The following is a 17,793-nucleotide window of genomic DNA, read 5'->3' as shown; positions in this document are numbered from 1 at the left end:
CCCTGCAGGTCGGGGGTGGGGAGCATGGCCCACCAGACCCCACTGCAGAGGGATGGGGTGGGGGGATATGGGGCAGGGGAGACTGACCTATGCTGACCCCTGGGCCACCCACCTCCAGGCCCAGAGCCCCTTCCCACATCCAGAGGGTTCTTGATCCCCCTAGGTGTCCCTGGATCCCCAGAGCCGAAACCCAGCCCTGCCCTCCCATCACCCCCCACTCACCTTCTCCACGTCGCCCAGCCCCTCGGTGTCCAGCAGCACCAGGGTGTGGCCGGCCCGGCGGGGATGGGGCAGGCACCACATCCAGATGCCCTTGGTGTGCGACTGCACCGTGGCGCCCAGCGAGAACCCTGGGGAGAGAGGGGCGGAGCTGGGACAGACGCAGAGCGAGGGAACCCAGGAGTCCTGACTCCCAGCCCCCTTCCCCCTGCTCTAACCACTAGACCCCATTCCCCTCCCAGAGCCAGGGAGAAAACCTAGGAGTCCTGGCTCCCAGACCCCCTGCTCTGACCACCCCACTCCCCTCCCAGAGCTGGGGGCAGAGAGAGGCCAGTGGAACGATTGGCCAGTGCTGACCTGTCACCTCTGTCAACCCTTCCCCACTACCCTGGATCACCCCACGGGCCTGTAAGGATACAGCCCTTGTCTGCAGAAAGTCACATCCTCACATTCCATCGGGCTGGTAAGAAGGAGACCCCGTCCTAACGGCCCCACTATCACCGGATACACAAACCGATCTTAAGATGGTTACAGAAAACTTAGTTTGGTACATCCTGTCTGGCAAGAAACCACTTATCAGTAGCTCATTTCTTTATTGTTTTATCTTTATGGTCCCCACTTCCCGACTGTTTGTCTGTATGATCTCTGCCTGGTTCTTCGCTTGTTTCTGTCTGCGGTATAATTAATTTGGCTGGCTGTAAATTAATGACGGTGGTGGGGGATGATTAGTTAGAGAATTTTGTTACACTATGTTAGGATTGGTTTGTAACATTTTAGTAAAATGATTGGTTAAGGTACAGTAGGCAGGACTCAAGTTTCACTGTATAAACTGGGGTCCATGAAGGAGACGAGCAGAGAAGAAATAGAAGAAGAAGAAGAAGGAAGAGGAAAGACCAGAAAGAAGAACTCACCTCAAAGACACAGCCTAAGATCACTGCTGCTAAGAATTCTCTGCACGACCAGAATCCCTACGAGACTGACCTTGCCTGGGCAACAGGGAAAGTCCGCTTGCCTGATCAGGATTGGTGACCAGAGCATTGTATGCTTCGTATGTGCATTCTGCTTCTTGGTAATTATTAATAAATAGAGGTGAAGAATATTACTGTGTAAGGCTCTTTCTCTGGTAAAAGGTGCTGCAGACCCGCTAAGAGTACGCCCATAGCCCCTGAAATTGGGTAAGGGTGGGTGCCCCCTGGAGGGTGTGAGTTACAGAGAATTTTGTGCGGGTAACAGATTTGGTGGAGAATGCGGGCAGCCTAAGGTCGTGTGGCCCGAACTGATCTAGCCTACACAGTAATAGCAGCAGAATACCGGTGATACTCTGTCAAAAAGGGTTGCTACCTGCTCGGCAGATTGTTCACCCTGAAGCAACAGGAGGGAAAGGAAACAAAGCAAAGGGACCAGGAGGGGGGGGGGGGTTAGCTGAAGAGCCCCCCCCCCTTGCTAAATGGGTAGTGGAACGGGGTCCATGCCCATGGGGACAAGATTCCTTCCAGGGGAGGGATGCCCTTGAGTCCGCCTGGAAGGGGTTTGAAGCATTCTGTGAGTGCATGAAGCCAAAACCAAAGGAAAAGGCTATGAAAGCACCGCTGGGTGGGAATTGCGCAAAGCTGTCACTAATCTCTCCAGCCTGGTAGCGCTTTCTGATTTTAGCCCAGACCAGGTACAGGCGGCTGCTCAGTTAGTGGGCCCCCTAGAAAGGGACATGTGTCCGGACAGGATGGGGAAGGTATTGGCATGAACCGGGTGGTGGTCGGCAGATGATGAGGTTCTAGCACTTCTGCCTGGGCAGCAGTACGCAGTGCTGAGGGGCGGTTAGGTGCGAGCGGTGTTCCTGCCCCTGGAGGGGGCTGGGCGAAGGAAGCAATGAAGGTAGGGATGTCGGCCCGACAACCGGGGAAATTGTTCCATGTCACAGAACAGGCCCCTGTGACTCCCCGGAATTGTATGTTATTAAAAAGGAGATACTGGCCATGGCTGCCGGGTTGTGCCAGTAGGAACTGGAACTCCACCGGATTTCAATACTTTAGCTTTTCAGCCGGCATTGTTAGATGGTTTGAATTCAAGAACGAGAGTGATTTTAGGACCCATAGATCGAGCGAGGGGATACTCGGAGTTGAAACAGGAGATTTTTTGAGCAGATGTAGTTTTTCGAGACATGCAGGGAGAAGCGGGAAAAGGAAATAGGGACGGGAGAATGGAGCCTGTACAGGTGGTAACTTTTGCTGACAATGGGCCCCCAGATCTCCAAGGGGAGCCGGGGGGAAAAGGGGCCGATGCACAATGGCATGTTAGAGGAAGAGGACGGGGAGATGCACTGGGCAGCAGAGGAACCAGAGGAAGAAATGGATCTGGACGTGGGTATCAGATGCAGAACGGAGGATGTCCGGCTGAAGGTGGGAAAGGTACATTGAGAGGGGAGGCGTGGAGGAAGCTCGTGATGGCAGGGGAACCAGAAGAGAAGTGGGACGGTGTCACGGAGTATTGGGGGACTCAGGGCCCTGCACCCCCGGCTTCCTGCGATTCACCATGACTCTCAGCCAGCCAGTAAAGCAGAAGGTTTATTTGGATGACAGGAATACAGTCCAAGACAGGTCTTGCAGGCACAGACAACAGGGCCCCCCTCAGTTAGGTCCATCTGGGGGTCCCAGGCATCCCAGCCCCCCTTGGGAGGTCAGAGCCATCTCTGCCTCCCAGCTATCTCACCACCCAGCTTCCAAAACTCTGCCTTCAGCGACCCCTCCCACAGCCTTTGTTCAGTTTCCCAGGCCAAGGTGTCACCTGGCCTCCAACCCCTTCCTGGGTTCTCATGTTACACGCTCAGGTATTCGCCTTCGGGCAGACTCCCATCCCCCAATGCAGACTATCCCAGCCACACTCCCCTGTCAGCATTCACAGACCACAGTAAGAACAGGCCCAGTTTGTCACATCTCCCCCCTTCGAGACCGAACTGAGAAGGGTCACTTTAGCCAGTGACCCGGGGAAGTTCGACCTACCCCCGTTCCCATGGATGCCCCCGCATCCCTCCCATTCCTTGGTGAGAATTACACCAGGCCCCTCCAGTCTCACGCCCCCCCTTAGGTCGGGGGTGTTTGATGGCACTCGCAGTTCGCATGTGGGAAGGTTTATGCGGCCTGTGCCCTTTCCCCACCCCCATACCTCTGGGGTTCCAACTGGGCTGTGGTCTTCTCCCAGCGCTCCAGTCTGGAGGTCTGTGCTTTGGGCACTCTTGGTTTAGAGCCGCCCTTTTAACCTTGGCCACCCTCCGGAAAGGATCCTTTATGCTGGGCAAGGGTCCTAAAGCTGTTTTCCCCTTGTCCCAGGCCTTCCTCCCCCTCTGACAGGGGTCACAGGATCCGCAGTACTGTCGGACAGTAACAAAGACCCCAGGCCAGTAAAAGCTCCGTAGCAGCCTCTGCTGGGTACGCCAGGTTCCCTGGTGCCCTGCGAGGGGAATGTCATGGGCCCGGCACAGCAGCTGGCGGCGATACTTCTGGGGTACCACCAGCTGCCTCCTGATCCCCCCTGACTCCATTTTCCCTGGGGGAGCCCATTCTCGGTACAGGAACCCCTTCTCCCACAGGAACCTTTTCCGGCCACCTCGTCCCATGGTCTGTACCGCATTGAGGTCGGCCAGGTCCCTTATCTTCCGCAAGGAGAGATCTTTCTGCAACTCGGCCTGGAACTCAGCAGCTGGGACAGGGATGGCCACCTGCTCTTTCTCGCCCGCTGGGTCTGAAGCCGCAGCCTCCCTGAGCCGTGTCCCTGGGCGTTCCCTCCCCACCAGGTTAGGGTCCTGCGCCTCAGGCAAGGCACCCCCCCCAAGGCCAGGTCGCAGTGCCCCTCGCCGGCTCTGACTGCGGGTCACAACCAGTGCCTTTTGGGGGTTGCCTGGCCAGTTCTCCAGGTCCCCCCCCATCAATACCTCAGTGGGCAAATACGGGTGTACCCCCACATCCTTGGGGCCCTCCTTGGCCCCCCACTTCAGGTGTACCCTTCCACAGGCACTTTGACTGGTGTTCCGCCCACCCCCGTCAGGGTCAGGTAGGTGTTGGGCACCACCTGATCTGGGGCCACCACCTCGGGCCGGGCCAGCGTCACCTCTGCGCCCGTATCCCAGTATCCATTGACCTTCCTCCCATCCACCTCCAGGGGAACAAGGTACTCTCTCCGGAGGGACAGCCCCGCGCCTACCGTATAAACCAAAAACCCTGAGTCTGGAGAATCCAGCCCCCTAGAGGAGCTGGCCTGGAGCTCTCCTCCCTCCTTAGCAGGTGGTACTCTGCCAGCCCCCCTTCCCTGGGAATGCTGCCTCTCGCCGGGCTGGGTCTCTACCCAGTCAACCCTCTGTGGGTTCGGTCTGCTCAGTCTGTCCCTGAGCCTGGGGCACTGGGCCCGTATGTGGCCTTTTTGGCCACAGTGGTAGCAGCCCATGTCCCATGGGTCCCCTTGAGTGGGTCGGATGGTCCTGATGCCGGACATTCCCCTCTGATGGGTTTTTTCTGTATTTTCCCATGGGGAGGTCTCATGGTGACTCTCTCTCTGCGTTGTGGTGGGACTGTTCCTTTGGGACTCCTCCCTTTTATCTCCTGACCGGCTCTTTACAAACTCATCGGCCAACCGGCCTGCATGTCGCGGGTTCTCTGGCTTTCTGTCCACCAACCACAGCCTCAGGTCGGATGGGCACCGCTCATACAGTTGCTCCAGTACCAGCAGTTTGACCAGGTCCTCCTTCGTCTGGGCCCTGAGCATACCTGAGCTTGTAACATGAGAACCCAGGAGGGGGTTGGAGGTCAGGTGACTCCGGGGCCCGGGAAACTGAACAAAGGCTGTGGGAGGGGTCGCTGAAAGGAGAGTGCTGGAAGCAGGCTGGAGAGATGGCTGGGAGTCAGAGATGGCTCTGACCCCCCAAAGGGGGGTGGGCTGGCATGCCCTGGGACCCCAAGCTGGACCTAACTGAGGGGGGCCCCGTTGTCTGTGCCTGCAAGACCTGTCTTGGACTGTATTTCTGTCATCCAAATAAACCTTCTGCTTTACTGGCTGGCTGAGAGTCATGGTGAATCGCAGGAAGCCGGGGGTGCAGGGCCCTGAGTCCCCCAATACTCCGTGACACTCCCGTTCCAGCCAATTCCGCTCCACGGACGCCGAACATCGCCGGGAGGATCCTCTGCTGGCCGGCGAGCTTCGCCGGGAGGATCCCCTGCTGGCCGAGGGGGTCACGGCGCCTTCGGTATTTGCTGGGCTCCTCCCCACCCTTCCCCTAGGCATAGGAAGGAGGGGTCTCGGGAAGCCCTCAGCAGCCGGCTGACCACTCCCAGCTGGGACAGACTCTGGTGCCTGCGCTGCATTTGCCAGGCTGCTTCCCTGAGACACAGGGATCAGTTCATTCGCGCGATCTTCCGCCTCCAGCCGGGCAATGAGCTGTTCTTTGGTGAGCCTCCCAATGCACAGCCCCCTCTGCTTGCACAGCTCCACCAGGTCGCTCTTAAGCCGCTTGGCATACATCTTCCTGCTGGCCACTCACCGGCCTGTGTGCTCACCGCTCCCCACAGTTCCCAGGGAGACCCCTAGTGTGCCAGCCCTTCTCGAGGTCACCACCTCTCTGCCAGGGTCGAGCTGCAGACTCCTCCGCCCCTGGGACCACTCGCTGCGATCCCCCCGGGGGACCCTGTTACTGCAAAAGTCCTTCTCGCTGGTCACACACTCCCAGGGGTAATAACCGTCTCTCTCTCACTCTTCAGCACGCCTGGTCCCCGTCAATCCCCCTTCGTTTTACTGCTCCCCAGTCACTTACTGCAGGAAGCGCCGTCCACGGGGTGCAGTAGATCCCGCCGCTGCCACCAGTTGTCACGGAGTATTGGGGGACTCAGGGCCCTGCATCCCCGGCTTCCTGCGATTCACCATGACTCTCAGCCCGCCAGTAAAGCAGAAGGTTTATTTGGATGACAGGAATACAGTCCAAGACAGGTCTTGCAGGCACAGACAACAGGGCCCCCCTCAGTTAGGTCCATCTGGGGGTCCCAGGCATCCCAGCCCCCCTTGGGAGGTCAGAGCCATCTCTGCCTCCCAGCTATCTCACCACCCAGCTTCCAAAACTCTGCCTTCAGCGACCCCTCCCACAGCCTTTGTTCAGTTTCCCGGGCCAAGGTGTCACCTGGCCTCCAACCCCTTCCTGGGTTCTCATGTTACACGCTCAGGTATTCGCCTTCGGGCAGACTCCCATCCCACAATGCAGACTATCCCAGCCACACTCCCCTGTCAGCACTCACAGACCACAGTAAGAACAGGCCCAGTTCATCACAGACGGGAAGCCCACAAGTGAGTTACTGCAGAGGGCTGCCCAGTCAGACAGGCGAGAGGAATTGATTGATGAGGTTCCTGTAGCTCCCAGAACGGATCCCGAATCACTGGCACCACCCCAATAGGGGTGCCCACCTCCCCGGAGTCCCCCTGAGGTAGTGGCCCAACTACAGTATGACAAGTGGGGGGCGTCCCATTGTAGGGGCAATAATGGGGAGATTAGGGGAACAAACATGCCCCGCTATGCTAACTGACACCGGTGCATCAATATCTGCTTGGAGAGCAGTGGCTTCCCGGGGACGCTGAGGAAACAGAAAATTCAACACAACTAGCATCCTATACAGCAGAGACAATGAAAGCGTCTATCACGGGACCGATCCTGACCCACACAGGGAATCGGGAGTCATGGGTAAAATACCTTGTTCAGAAACAGGATCAAACTGGGAATGGGGGTAAGGAGGATGGAGTATTGGGAACGTCGTACCCTAATGAGGGGAGACACATCGTGGATTTAGCCAACGGGTTCCTATGGGCAAATAGTGAAGAGCCAGCAGAAACACCCACCCCCTCCATGAATGCTGTACGTAGGTCTGGGCTGTAAAGGCCCCGGAAGGAGGGAAAGCAGAAGAAGGGGACCCAGGAGTGGACAAGTTTCCTGGGGTATCGGCTGAAAATAAACTGGAGTGTGGGAAAATGGATGCTGAGGTTTGAATTGGAGGGCCTCACCCCCCTCCACAGCGTCAGTACAAGTATCCTCCGGAAGCAGAGGAAGGGATCAAATCCACCACTGAACGTTTGTTAGAACAGGGTGTTATTGGGCACATGGCGAGTACTAATAATGCCCCGATGGGCCTGTACTGAAAGGGGGTGGGAAGACCTGGCGAAGGACAGTGGATTTTAGAGCATTAAACGCAGTAGCCCCTGCCCCTGCCCCTGCCCCTGCCCCTGCCCCGGGAGTGGCCAAGTACCAAGGAGTCACTGCAGTAGGAGAGTGGTTCTCAGTGACAGATTTAGCAAACACCTTCTCTGCCATCTCCTTGCACCCTGAGTCCTGGTACAAATTTGGGTTCACTTCCAGGGGACAACAGTTGTGTTTCACCAGAGTCCCCAGGGTTTTCATAATGCACCTGCAATTGGTCACTCCTGTGGTTAAGATGTGGGGGAAATGGACACCCAAAGCCCAAAAGAGGGTCATTTCCTATGCTGATGCTATACGGGTGCCTGGGGACCATAGGGGGTCGGTAGCACCACTGAGCAGATGTTACAGATCATCCAAGATACCACATTTGAGGCTGGCAGAGGCAAGGCCCAGCTGGTACAGCAAGAGGTAAAAGACTCAGGGGTCATATCGGGAAAGGAGGGACAAACCCCAGATGCACAACGGGTGGAACTGACTGGAAAATGTCCTGCCCCCACTCATGTGGCACCCTTAAGAGCCCTTTTGGGAACCTGAACCTCTCGAGAGATGTTACCGAAATGTCACCCACTGGGTTTTCTCCTAAAGAAAGGGCAGCAGTGGGGGCCTGATCAGGCAAAGGCATCACTGACCCTGAAAGAGGATTTGACCCAGGTCCCGGCCCCACATATCCAAAGGTGGGAGAACCATCCACCCCGCAACTGCCTAGTACTGACGTAGCGCTGGGAGCAGCGCTGTTACAGCAGCAAAGCACCGGGAAGTTACAAATCGTGGCCTATGGGTCCAAAACACGGAATTACACTGAGCAAAATGTCACCCCCTGCGAGAAAAAGAAAGAGTCCTGGGCCTTGGTGTGGGGCTTGCAGCGCTGGGGGTATATCACTGGAGGATCTAAAGTCATAGTACAGACAGTACGTTCCCCTCGAAATACAGAATACCAGGAAAGGCGCAGGAGGGGCAGGTATCTAACCCTAGGCTGGCACAATGGCCTCTGGCCCTTGTCAATGGAGGGAGAACCGTAGGAAAGGGAAAGATGCTATACCCTGCACCATGTGGCCTTGCAGTGCATTATTCCCTCTGGGAGTGGAGGCCCAGGGGGTCCAGAGTGAGGGGACTCCCTGAGGGGGCCCACAGCAGAGACAGACGTGCTAAGGCTCAGAGAGGTGCGGCTCCAGGAGGTGGAGGGGCCTACGGCTTAAACCCCGAGAAAGAGCAGACCCCTAAGAAGGGCTGTTGCACTGAAGGGGGCTCCCCACAGGGACCGTATGGAGCTGAGAGAGAGCACGAGTCCTGTGAGTCCGTGAGATGAGGTATCATGGCAAAGGTTATGATCTGCTGGAAACCATCTAAATAGGTGCATTATCCGCGCGTATGAAGTGATGAGAGTGTGCGGTATGGCTGTCACCAAGATATGCTGTGGGTTTGGGAAGCGCCCAGATACCAGCTCCCCAGAGACAATGTCAAGGAAAGTAACCAACGCCCGGGCAGGTGTCAAACAACCATCGCCAGCCATTGTCCAGCAAGGAGCTACAATGCAATCACTCACCGGCATGAGGCCACACCAGGGGGACTGCTCAACCTTGCCTGGGGACTCAGCAACGCCCCCAGACATGCCTGGATTTGTGTTCCCCAAGCACATGGACTAAGGGTATGAAACAGGACACGGGGGCCCCATGCTGGGCTTTTCTCCTCCCCCCACCTACACTGCAAGCAACAAGGACACTGGGAAGACTGAAGACTCCAACAGAGGGGACTGGCCCAGGTTTCTAGGGGGACAGCTGTGTACTGTGAACTGCAATATCCAGTGGGGTGAGAAAAACTGCTTAGCCTAGATGTTGCCCAGGCTAAGAGGGTTGGGAGTTTAGACTCCGGGCTTATATTTTACTTGATTTTGGTAACTAACTCTGGACTTTTTCCCTATCACTTATAATCACTTTAAATCTCTCTTTTGTAGTCAGTAAATTTGTTTAACTGTTTATCGTTACCAGTGAGTTTGCCTGAAGTGTTTGGTGAATCTGCTCAGGTTTACAAAGGCTGGTGTATGTCCACTTTCCATTGATGAAGTGGGGAACCAATGAATAAATTTGCACCGTTCGTCTTGAGCAGTGCAAGACGGTACATTCCTGGGGTACAGCGCTGGGAGCTGGGGGGATTCGGCTGGTGCCTTTCCACGTGTGATCCAAGACCGGCTCTGGGAGCATTCATGGAATCTAGCTGGGTGCGGGCTCCACATGCGGTTGTGCTGAGTGATCACAGCGCTGGGAGGGGTTTGCTGCTGGTCACTAGCAAAGCATTGTGGGAGACAGCCCAGGCTGGGGAGCTAAGGGGGCCCAGCGGTCCCACAGTCCCAGGCTGCACCCCGGGGATCCCGTCACGTACGGGACAGGTTATTAGATCACCAATACGAGCTGGACCTCACCGGGTTAAAAGGGTCCAGGGTCGTGCCTCAATGTGCCCCACATGTATAAACACTCCATACGGGGTGGGCAGCACGGTTACAATTATGGTATGTTCAAAAACCCGTAAGGAGTAGCATGTGTATTCTGCTTGGTAACTGTCAATAAACAGAGGGGAAGGATATTACTGGGTAAGGGTCTTTCCCTGCAGACCCACAAAGCGCATGCCCTGCGCCCTAGGAACTGGGTACGGGTGGGCGCCCCCTAGAGTGTGTGTGTAACGGAGAATTTTGTGCAGGTAACAGGCCCGTCTAGCCTGGTATCCCGCCCCCTCCCTCCCCTGGGATCAGCCCTACAGGCCCGTCTACCCTGGTATCCTCCCCCCTCCCTGCCCCCGGATCAGCCCCACGGCCCCATCCACCTCAGATCCCCCCCAGCGCTCACCTCCTCGGTCCTTGCCGGCCAGTCGGTTCAGGAGGTAGGACTTGCCGGTGCGGTATAGCCCGGCGATGGCCACCACCACCACGGGCTGGCGGACGCTCTGGAGCAGGGCCAGGGCTCGCTGGTTCAGCTGCAGCTCCCCATCCGGGCTGTTCTCGATCAGGCACATCGGCTCCTCCATGGCGCCTGGCTGTGCCGTGCCGGGGGCAACCTGGGGGCAGCAGGGCGGAGTGAGGCTGGGAGCAGGGGGCACGGAGGGGGCTGTTTCCACTCCCCCCACCAAAGGCAGCCAGGAGGGGATTGGGGCTGGGCCAACAGGGGCCACTCACCTTGGCCAGGACCGGCAGGGCGGGTCGAGACACCTGAAGCGGGACCACGCACTCCATCTGTCCAGGAGAGACAACGGGGGGCAGATACATCATGGAGAGCGAGAGAGTGTGGCCGGATCTGTCACCCGCCAAAGGGCTGACGCACCCCGTCACCTGCCACAGAGCCGCTCAGCGCCTTTCCCCTTTAGGAGGCACCAGCCCTGATGCACCCCAGGGCAGGGACGGGCTGGCTCAGGGGGGCGGGGAATGGGACACGGGGCCTTTCCCCTCTAGGGGGCGCTGGCCCCGATGCACCCCAGGGCAGGGACGGGCTGGCTCAGGGGGGCGGGGAATGAGACACTGGGACTTTCCCCTCTAGGGGGCGCCGGCCCCGATGCACCCCAGGGCAGGGACGGGCTGGCTCAGGGGGGCGGGGAATGGGACACTGGGCCTTTCCCCTCTAGGGGGCGCCGGCCCCGATGCACCCCAGGGCAGGGACGGGCTGGCTCAGGGGGGCGGGGAATGGGACACGTGGACTTTCCCCTCTAGGGGGCGCCGGCCCCGATGCACCCCAGGGCGGGGACGAGCTGGCTCAGGGTGGTGGGGAATGGGACACGTGGACTTTCCCCTCTAGGGGGCGCCGGCCCTGATGCACCCCAGGGCAGGGACGGGCTGGCTCAGGGGGGCGGGGAATGAGACACTGGGCCTTTCCCCTCTAGGGGGCGCCAGCCCCGATGCACCCCAGGGCAGGGACGGGCTGGCTCAGGGGGGCGGGGAATGAGACACTGGGCCTTTCCCCTCTAGGGGGCGCCAGCCCCGATGCACCCCAGGGCAGGGACGGGCTGGCTCAGGGGGGCGGGGAATGAGACACTGGGCCTTTCCCCTCTAGGGGGTGCCAGCCCCGATGCACCCCAGGGCAGGGACTGGCTGGCTCAGGGGGGCGGGGAATGGGACACGGGGCCCTGCCCCACTAGGGGGCGTCAGCTCCCACCTAGCTACAATGCTCCGTGGCTATAAGTGGTTCCGTGTGTGACATGAGTTGCTGGGTCTCAGCCCAGTTCCAAACAGGAAGCCCCGCCCCCCCAATACAGCCCAAGCCGCAGCTCTCTCTAAACCGAGCTGGGACCAGGAACAGCCCCCCCGCGCACGCCCCTGCAGCCCCTTCCCCCCAGTCCCTGGGGCTGCCCCCGACTGACCTTGGGCTCCGGCACCGAGGGCTGGGCACTGCTGACTGCTGCTCTCCTGAGTGGGGCACCCCCCATGGGGTCCATTGGGTACACCACGGAGTAATCGCTGCTTTCCCCCTGTTAACTGGAGCCTTCCCTGCCCCCACCCACCGCACAGATCCCAAGGGACCCGTGCCCTGCCCCCGCCTGAGCCCCTCTGCTTCCCCCAGCTCCCTTCCCCCACCACACAGATCCCTAGGGACCCCCTCGCCCATCCCCACGTGAGCTCCATTGCATCTCCCAGAGCCCAGCCCCCACCCACCACACAGATCCCATGGGACCCCGTCCCACCCCCCCATGAGCCCCTCTGCATCTCCCAGCTCCCTTCCCCCACCACACAGATCCCTAGGGACCCCCTCCCCCATCCCCACGTGAGCTCCGTTGCATCTCCCAGAGCCCAGCCCCCACCCACCACACAGATCCCATGGGACCCCGTCCCACCCCCCCATGAGCCCCTCTGCATCTCCCAGCGCCCAGCCCGCTTCCCCCCAGACCCTCCCTCACCTGCAGGTCACTGCAGAGCTCATTCAAGAGAACGGGCTCGTCCCGGGACAGCAGGTCCACAACACGCTCCAGGAAATCAGCCAAGACTGGAGAGAGAGGACAGAGCAGGATTCGGTGGGCTGGGGGCTCCTGTCCAGTCACCCCCTCCCCCTCCGCCCTGGTCTGGCTCAGGTACTGAGGTTTGTGATGCTGCTGCAGGGTGGGCTAGGACTCCTGGGTTCCGACCCGGGCTCTGCGCTGGCCTGCTGGAGGCAAGTCATGGCCCTGCTTTGTGCCTCAGTTTCCCCTGCTGTACAAGGGGGACAATGGTACTGACCCCTTGGAGATGGATGGCTGGGAAGCACTAGAGAAGAGCCAGGGATCGTCATCCTTACAGGCAGCTGAGTTCCTTGTTCCCAGCCATCGAGGCGGGTGATTTTCCAGCCCGAGGCCGGGGCCAGAACTGGGCGACTGACGGGCTCTCGGGTCTTGGCAATTCCAAAAAAAGCAAATTGTTTCGGATCGAACGAAAGAATAAAACTGCTCAGAACTTCCAGCCAATTGAAAAGCCCAAATCCTGACGTTCCACCGACACCCCGAGAGCCCAGCCTTCGGGGGCCGTTTTTCGGTTTAAATAAAACAGGAAATCTCAAAATGGAAAGTTGTTTTGAACCAAAAAACAGACTTCTGCCATTTGGGGAAGTTTGGGGTTTTTCCCACCACACCAACAATATGGAGAAAGCAACGGGAATTCAGGGGAAATGTCTCTGCTGCAAATCTGCATTTGTCCCCAAACAAATGTGTCCAGCAGTACCCAGGATCCTGACTTTTCACTGCTATTTATTGGGTGTATTACGGTAGTGCCCAGACGCCCTGGTCCTGGCACACGACCTGTTTGCGCTAGGCGCTATACGCTAGGATTGCTATTTATTAGGTGTCTTACGGTAGCACTGAGGCCGCCCGGTCTGGACCCATGATCTCATTGCGCTAGGCGCTGTACAGATACCCCCCAGCCAGACACTTACACGCCCCATCAACCACTCTTTTCCCCACCACGGTCTTCGGGCTCCGGCTCAAGGCGTAGTCCTTAAAACGCCCCATCTGCTCCTGGAACATGGGGTGCAGCTGGTCTGTGGGAGCCGGCAGCTCGCCGTGCCCTCCATCCGCTCGGGGGGAGCAGAAATGGAACAGCTTCCGGCAGGGGAATAATCTCTGTACGCAGCTGGACGGGGAGTCCTCCGAATCTGCGAGAGAAAGGGGGGTGGCAGGTGAACCCTGGGGTCACACAGAGAGGCAGGGGATACTGAGGGCAGAGATGTGGCCGCTCTGGGGCAGGGCACGAAAGCTGTTGATACATGGACCCCTCGTGCATCATGGAGATGCAGCCACCTCCGGGGCAGGGCGCGGAGGCTGTTTCTCACCAGTGCTCGTTTAGGACAGGAAGTGAAGCAGGCTCCTGTACCCCTCTGAGACGGCAGGGGTGAGTTGGGGAGGCAGGATGGAACCTGAGCTGGGCTGGGGACCAGCCCGGACGCCGGGGTTCCTCTCCCCTGGGGGAAGGGCCCCGATGGCCATGCACCTTGCGGGGAGCTGAGAGCCGAGTCCAGCTCGTGGTCCGTGGCTTCCAGCACCTCGTCCAGGCAGGGGTCGGGCGCCACGTCCCGCAGGCACCACACGAAGTCGGGCAGCACGCTGCTCAGAAGGAAGCTATTCTCCCAGGAGAACTCGTCCCGCACTCGCACTACCCGGGGCAGATCCCTCACGTACCTGCAGGGGGCGCCGTGAAGGAAAAGAGAGGGCCGAGCGACGGGAACCGAACTAGGCGGGGGTGGAGGTGGGGGGGCGAATGGGACATGGGGCCTTTTCCCTCTGGGTCGCCAGTTCCCATCCGGCCCCAGGGCAAGGAACTGGCTGTGGGGGGACGACAGGGAATGAGGCCGGGGCCTTTCCCCTCTAGGGGGCGCCAGCTCCCATCTGACCACAGGGCAGGGACTGGCTGGCTCAGGGGGATAGAGACCGGGGGGATGGGGGGGACACCTTTCCCCTCCAGGGGACGCCGGCCCTGATCCAGCCTCAAAGTGGGGGAACCAGCTGGCACAGGGGGGCAGGGAATGGGACATGAGGCCTTTCCCCGTCAGGGGCGCCGGCCCCGATCCGGCCCCAGAGCAGGGTGGGGGCCGTGCTGGGAAGGATACGTCAGGCGGTCGAGCTGCCTCTGGGGGTCGCCCTCACTCCTGGTGTTATAGACAAAGACGCTGCTGAGCAGCACGTTCAGGACGAAGAGTCGGGAGAGCTTCGTCTCATCGCCCTGCAACGGCAGCGAGAGGCACATGAGCAGCGGGTCTAAGCACAGCACCCCACTGCCCTCTCAGAGCCGGAGAGAACCCCAGAGTCCTGGCTGCCAGCTCCCCTCCCCCGCAACCACAGCACCCCACTGTCCTCCCAGAGCCGGGAGAGAACCCCGGAGTCCTGGCTGCCAGCCCCCCGCACCCCCCCCACACACACTCTAACCACGGCACCCCACTGCCCTCCCAGAGCCGGGAGAGAACCCTGGAGTCCTGGCTGCCAGCCCCCCCGCAACCACAGCACCACGCTGTCCTCCCAGAGCCGGAGAGAACCCCGGAGTCCTGGCTGCCAGCTCCCCCCCTCCCCCCCACACTCTAACCACTGCACCCCACTGCCCTCCCAGAGCCGGGAGAGAACCCCGGAGTCCTGGCTGCCAGCCCCCTCTGCTCTAACCCACCAGACCCCACTCCCTCCCCCCCCCCCCACCCACACTCTAACCACTAGACCCTACTACCTCTTGCTCGGTGAATCCCTCTGTGTCCAGCAGCACCAGGGCCTGGTCAGGCTGAGTCGGGTGGGGCAGGCACCACACCCAGATCCCCGGGGAGCGGGGGAAACCTGTGGGGACAGAGAGGGGCACTGAGTGGGGGCTGTGGGGAGAGGGGGGTCGGGGAGGTGTTGGCGGAGGATCAGGGGAGGCAGGGGTTCTGGAGGCCCAAGCAAGGGGTTGGGGAGGCCCAGGTGGGGGGCACAGGGGGATGGTGGAGGCACAGGCAGAAGGAAGGGGGAGCAATGGGGACCCTTCACCTTCGCCCTGCCCCGCCAGCCGGTCCATGAGGAAGGATTTCCCGGTGCCACAGGGCCCGAAGACGGCGAGGACGTGGAGGGGCCGGGTGAGGCCTCGGAGCAGGCCCAGGGCGGCCGGGTTCACCTGCAGGGCACCAGAGCTGGGCACCGGCTCTACCAGGCAGACGGGCTCCATGGCGTCCGTGGGGGGTCGGGCGCATGGGGCTGGGGGAGAGAAGGCAGTGTTACACCAGAGGCAGTGCAGCGGGGATGCCAGTTGGCTTCTGGAGGGGCCACGGTTGGGAGCCAGCTGGGACCACCAGCACCAGGCCCACCGCAGGGCACCCGCTCTGCACAAGGAGGGGGCAGAAAGGACCCGCTCTCCAGCCACACGGCCCCTCTGCAGGGAGCTGACTGGCTCTGTTTCACAGAGGGGGAAACTGAGGCACAGAGCAAAGGCAAGGCTGACGACAGATCCCAGCCCCCGCTGCTCTAACCCACTAGACCCCACTCCCCTCCCAGAGCCAGGGAGAGAACCCAGGAGTCTTGGCTCCCAGCCTCCCCCCACGCTCTAACCACCAGCCCCCTGCTCCCCTCCCAGAGACAGGGAGAGAACCCAGGAGTCCTGGCTCCCAGCCCCCCCTGCTCTAACCACCAGCCCCCATTCCCCTCCCAGAGCCGGGGAGAGAACCCAGGAGTCCTGGCTCAAACCTGGCTGGGGCCGTGCGAGGACCTCAGGGTGGAGCGGAGCTGGGGTACCGCAAGCTGTGAAGTGTCCCCGGGCTGTGGGAAGCGGGACTTTCACTTTCCCTTTCGCGGCTGCCAACACTTCCCCCCACCCAGCAGTGAGGAGTCCGGTGGCACCAAAGACTAACAGATTGATCTGGGCGAAAAGCCCCTTCGTCAGTGTGACGGAGCAGGGAGCAGGGCAGATTTGACCTGGGAATGTTGCAGGGGGGTTGCAGTGGGGATGTGGGACTTCCCTTGAAGGAAGCTACCTGAGCTGTAACCTGAGCCAGGAACGGGGGTGGGGAGAATTAACACCTTCTGCCCGGGAGACTGAACAAAGGAGAGGAGCAGCGGGAGGAGTTTGGAGTTTAGTTTCGGTTGGGGCTGGGTGGTGCAACGCAGGGAACCCCAAGTTGGGGTCTAAGCTCCCTGAACCTCCCAGAGGGACCTAATTGAGGGGGTCTGGTCGTACCTACACGCTCTGCTTGAGACTGTGTTCCTGTCCTTAAATAAACCTTCTGCTTTACTGGCTGGTTGAGAGTCGCAGTGAATCTCGGGAAGAGGGGTGCAGGGCCCTGACTCCCCCACACTCCGCAACAGTCAGCAAGCGCCTGCCCAAATCAACCTGCTCGTCCTTAAGGGGCCACCGGACTCCTCGGTGTTCTCGTGGATACAGACTAACACGGCTACCCCGATACTTAGCGTTAAATCCGTGACCCTACAGGGGGAAGCGGGGACGCAGGACTCCTGGGTTCTTTCCCTGGCTCAGGGACAGGGGTGTGGTCCAGGTCTCCTGGGTTCTCTCCCTGGGTCGGGGACAGGGGTGGGGTCCATGACTCCTGGGTTCTCTCCCTTGCTCGGGGTGGGGTCCAGGACTCCTGGGTTCTCTCCCTGGGTTGGGGTGGGTTCCAGGACTCCTGGGTTCTCTCCCTGGGTCGGGGACAGAGGTGGGGTCCATGACTCCTGGGTTCTTTCCCTGGCTCAGGGACAGGGGTGGGTTCCAGGACTCCTGGGTTCTCTCCCTGGGTCGGGGATGGGGGTGGGGTCCAGGACTCCTGGGTTCTTTCCCTGGCTCAGGGACAGGGGTGGGGTCCAGGACTCCTGGGTTCTCTCCCTGGCTCGGGGAGGGGAGTTTGAAGCTCTGTGTTCAGCACTGCTCTCTTATTGTTCATGTCGCTGCTGCCACCGTCAGGAACTAAATGAGAACGAGAAACGATTCCCCCGCCCCTGCTGCTGAACAAACGCTAGACTGGCAGCCCCCCCTCTCCCAGCGCAGGACGCAGCCCCTCTGGGGTGGGGCAGGGGCTGGGTATATAGGGACCCCTCACCTGGCCCAGGGACGTGGCCCCTCTGGGATGGGGCAGGGGCTGGGTATATGGGGACCGGGTCGGGGGTGGTTATATGGGGACCCCTCGCAGCCCCTCTGGGGTGGGGGCTGGTTATACAGGGACCAGGTGGGGGGTGGTTATATGGGGACCCCTCATCCGGCGCAGGGACGTGGCCCCTCTGGGATGGGGCAGGGGCTGGGTATAGGGGGACCGGGTCAGGGGTGGTTATATGGGGACCCCTCGCAGCCCCTCTGGGGTGGGGCAGGGTTGGTTATACGGGGACCGCTCATCCGGCACAGGGACGCGGCCCCTCTGCGATGGGACAAGGCAGCAACTTACCACCATGACCAGTAGCACTTTGGGACAGGAAGTTAA

At 60.2% G+C, this 17,793-nt stretch overlaps 1 protein-coding gene across 1 annotated transcript; it reads right to left on the bottom strand.

Annotated features, from left to right (window-relative positions):
• Positions 1–111: 111 nt before the first annotated feature.
• LOC135978424 (guanylate-binding protein 1-like) lies at positions 112–16,287 on the bottom strand. The gene is made up of 10 exons (XM_065579373.1): positions 16,073–16,287; positions 15,383–15,586; positions 15,090–15,193; positions 14,485–14,597; positions 13,869–14,056; positions 13,315–13,533; positions 12,311–12,396; positions 10,602–10,658; positions 10,276–10,483; positions 112–350 (listed from the first exon to the last, which is right to left on the bottom strand). The coding sequence occupies exons 2-10, from the start codon at positions 15,555–15,557 to the stop codon at positions 208–210; spliced, it is 1,293 nt and encodes a 430-aa protein (XP_065435445.1). The 5' UTR covers positions 15,558–15,586; positions 16,073–16,287; the 3' UTR covers positions 112–207.
• Between the last annotated feature and the right edge of the window lie 1,506 nt (positions 16,288–17,793).

This window comes from Chrysemys picta, unplaced genomic scaffold, assembly GCF_011386835.1.
Source record: "Chrysemys picta bellii isolate R12L10 unplaced genomic scaffold, ASM1138683v2 scaf253, whole genome shotgun sequence".
Taxonomy (NCBI): domain Eukaryota; kingdom Metazoa; phylum Chordata; order Testudines; family Emydidae; genus Chrysemys; species Chrysemys picta.
This window is presented reverse-complemented; position numbering and strand designations above follow the sequence as displayed.

Coding starts and splice junctions, on each gene's coding strand:
- LOC135978424 (XM_065579373.1), bottom strand. CDS start 15,557: ATGGAGCCCGTCTGCCTGGTAGAGCCGGTGCCCAGCTCTGGTGCCCTG. Junction 14,598..15,089: donor AGGGATTCACCGAGCAAGAG/GTAGTAGGGTCT, acceptor CTGCCGTTGCAG/GGCGATGAGACGAAGCTCTC. Junction 10,484..10,601: donor CCCTGCCGGTCCTGGCCAAG/GTGAGTGGCCCC, acceptor TGCTGCCCCCAG/GTTGCCCCCGGCACGGCACA.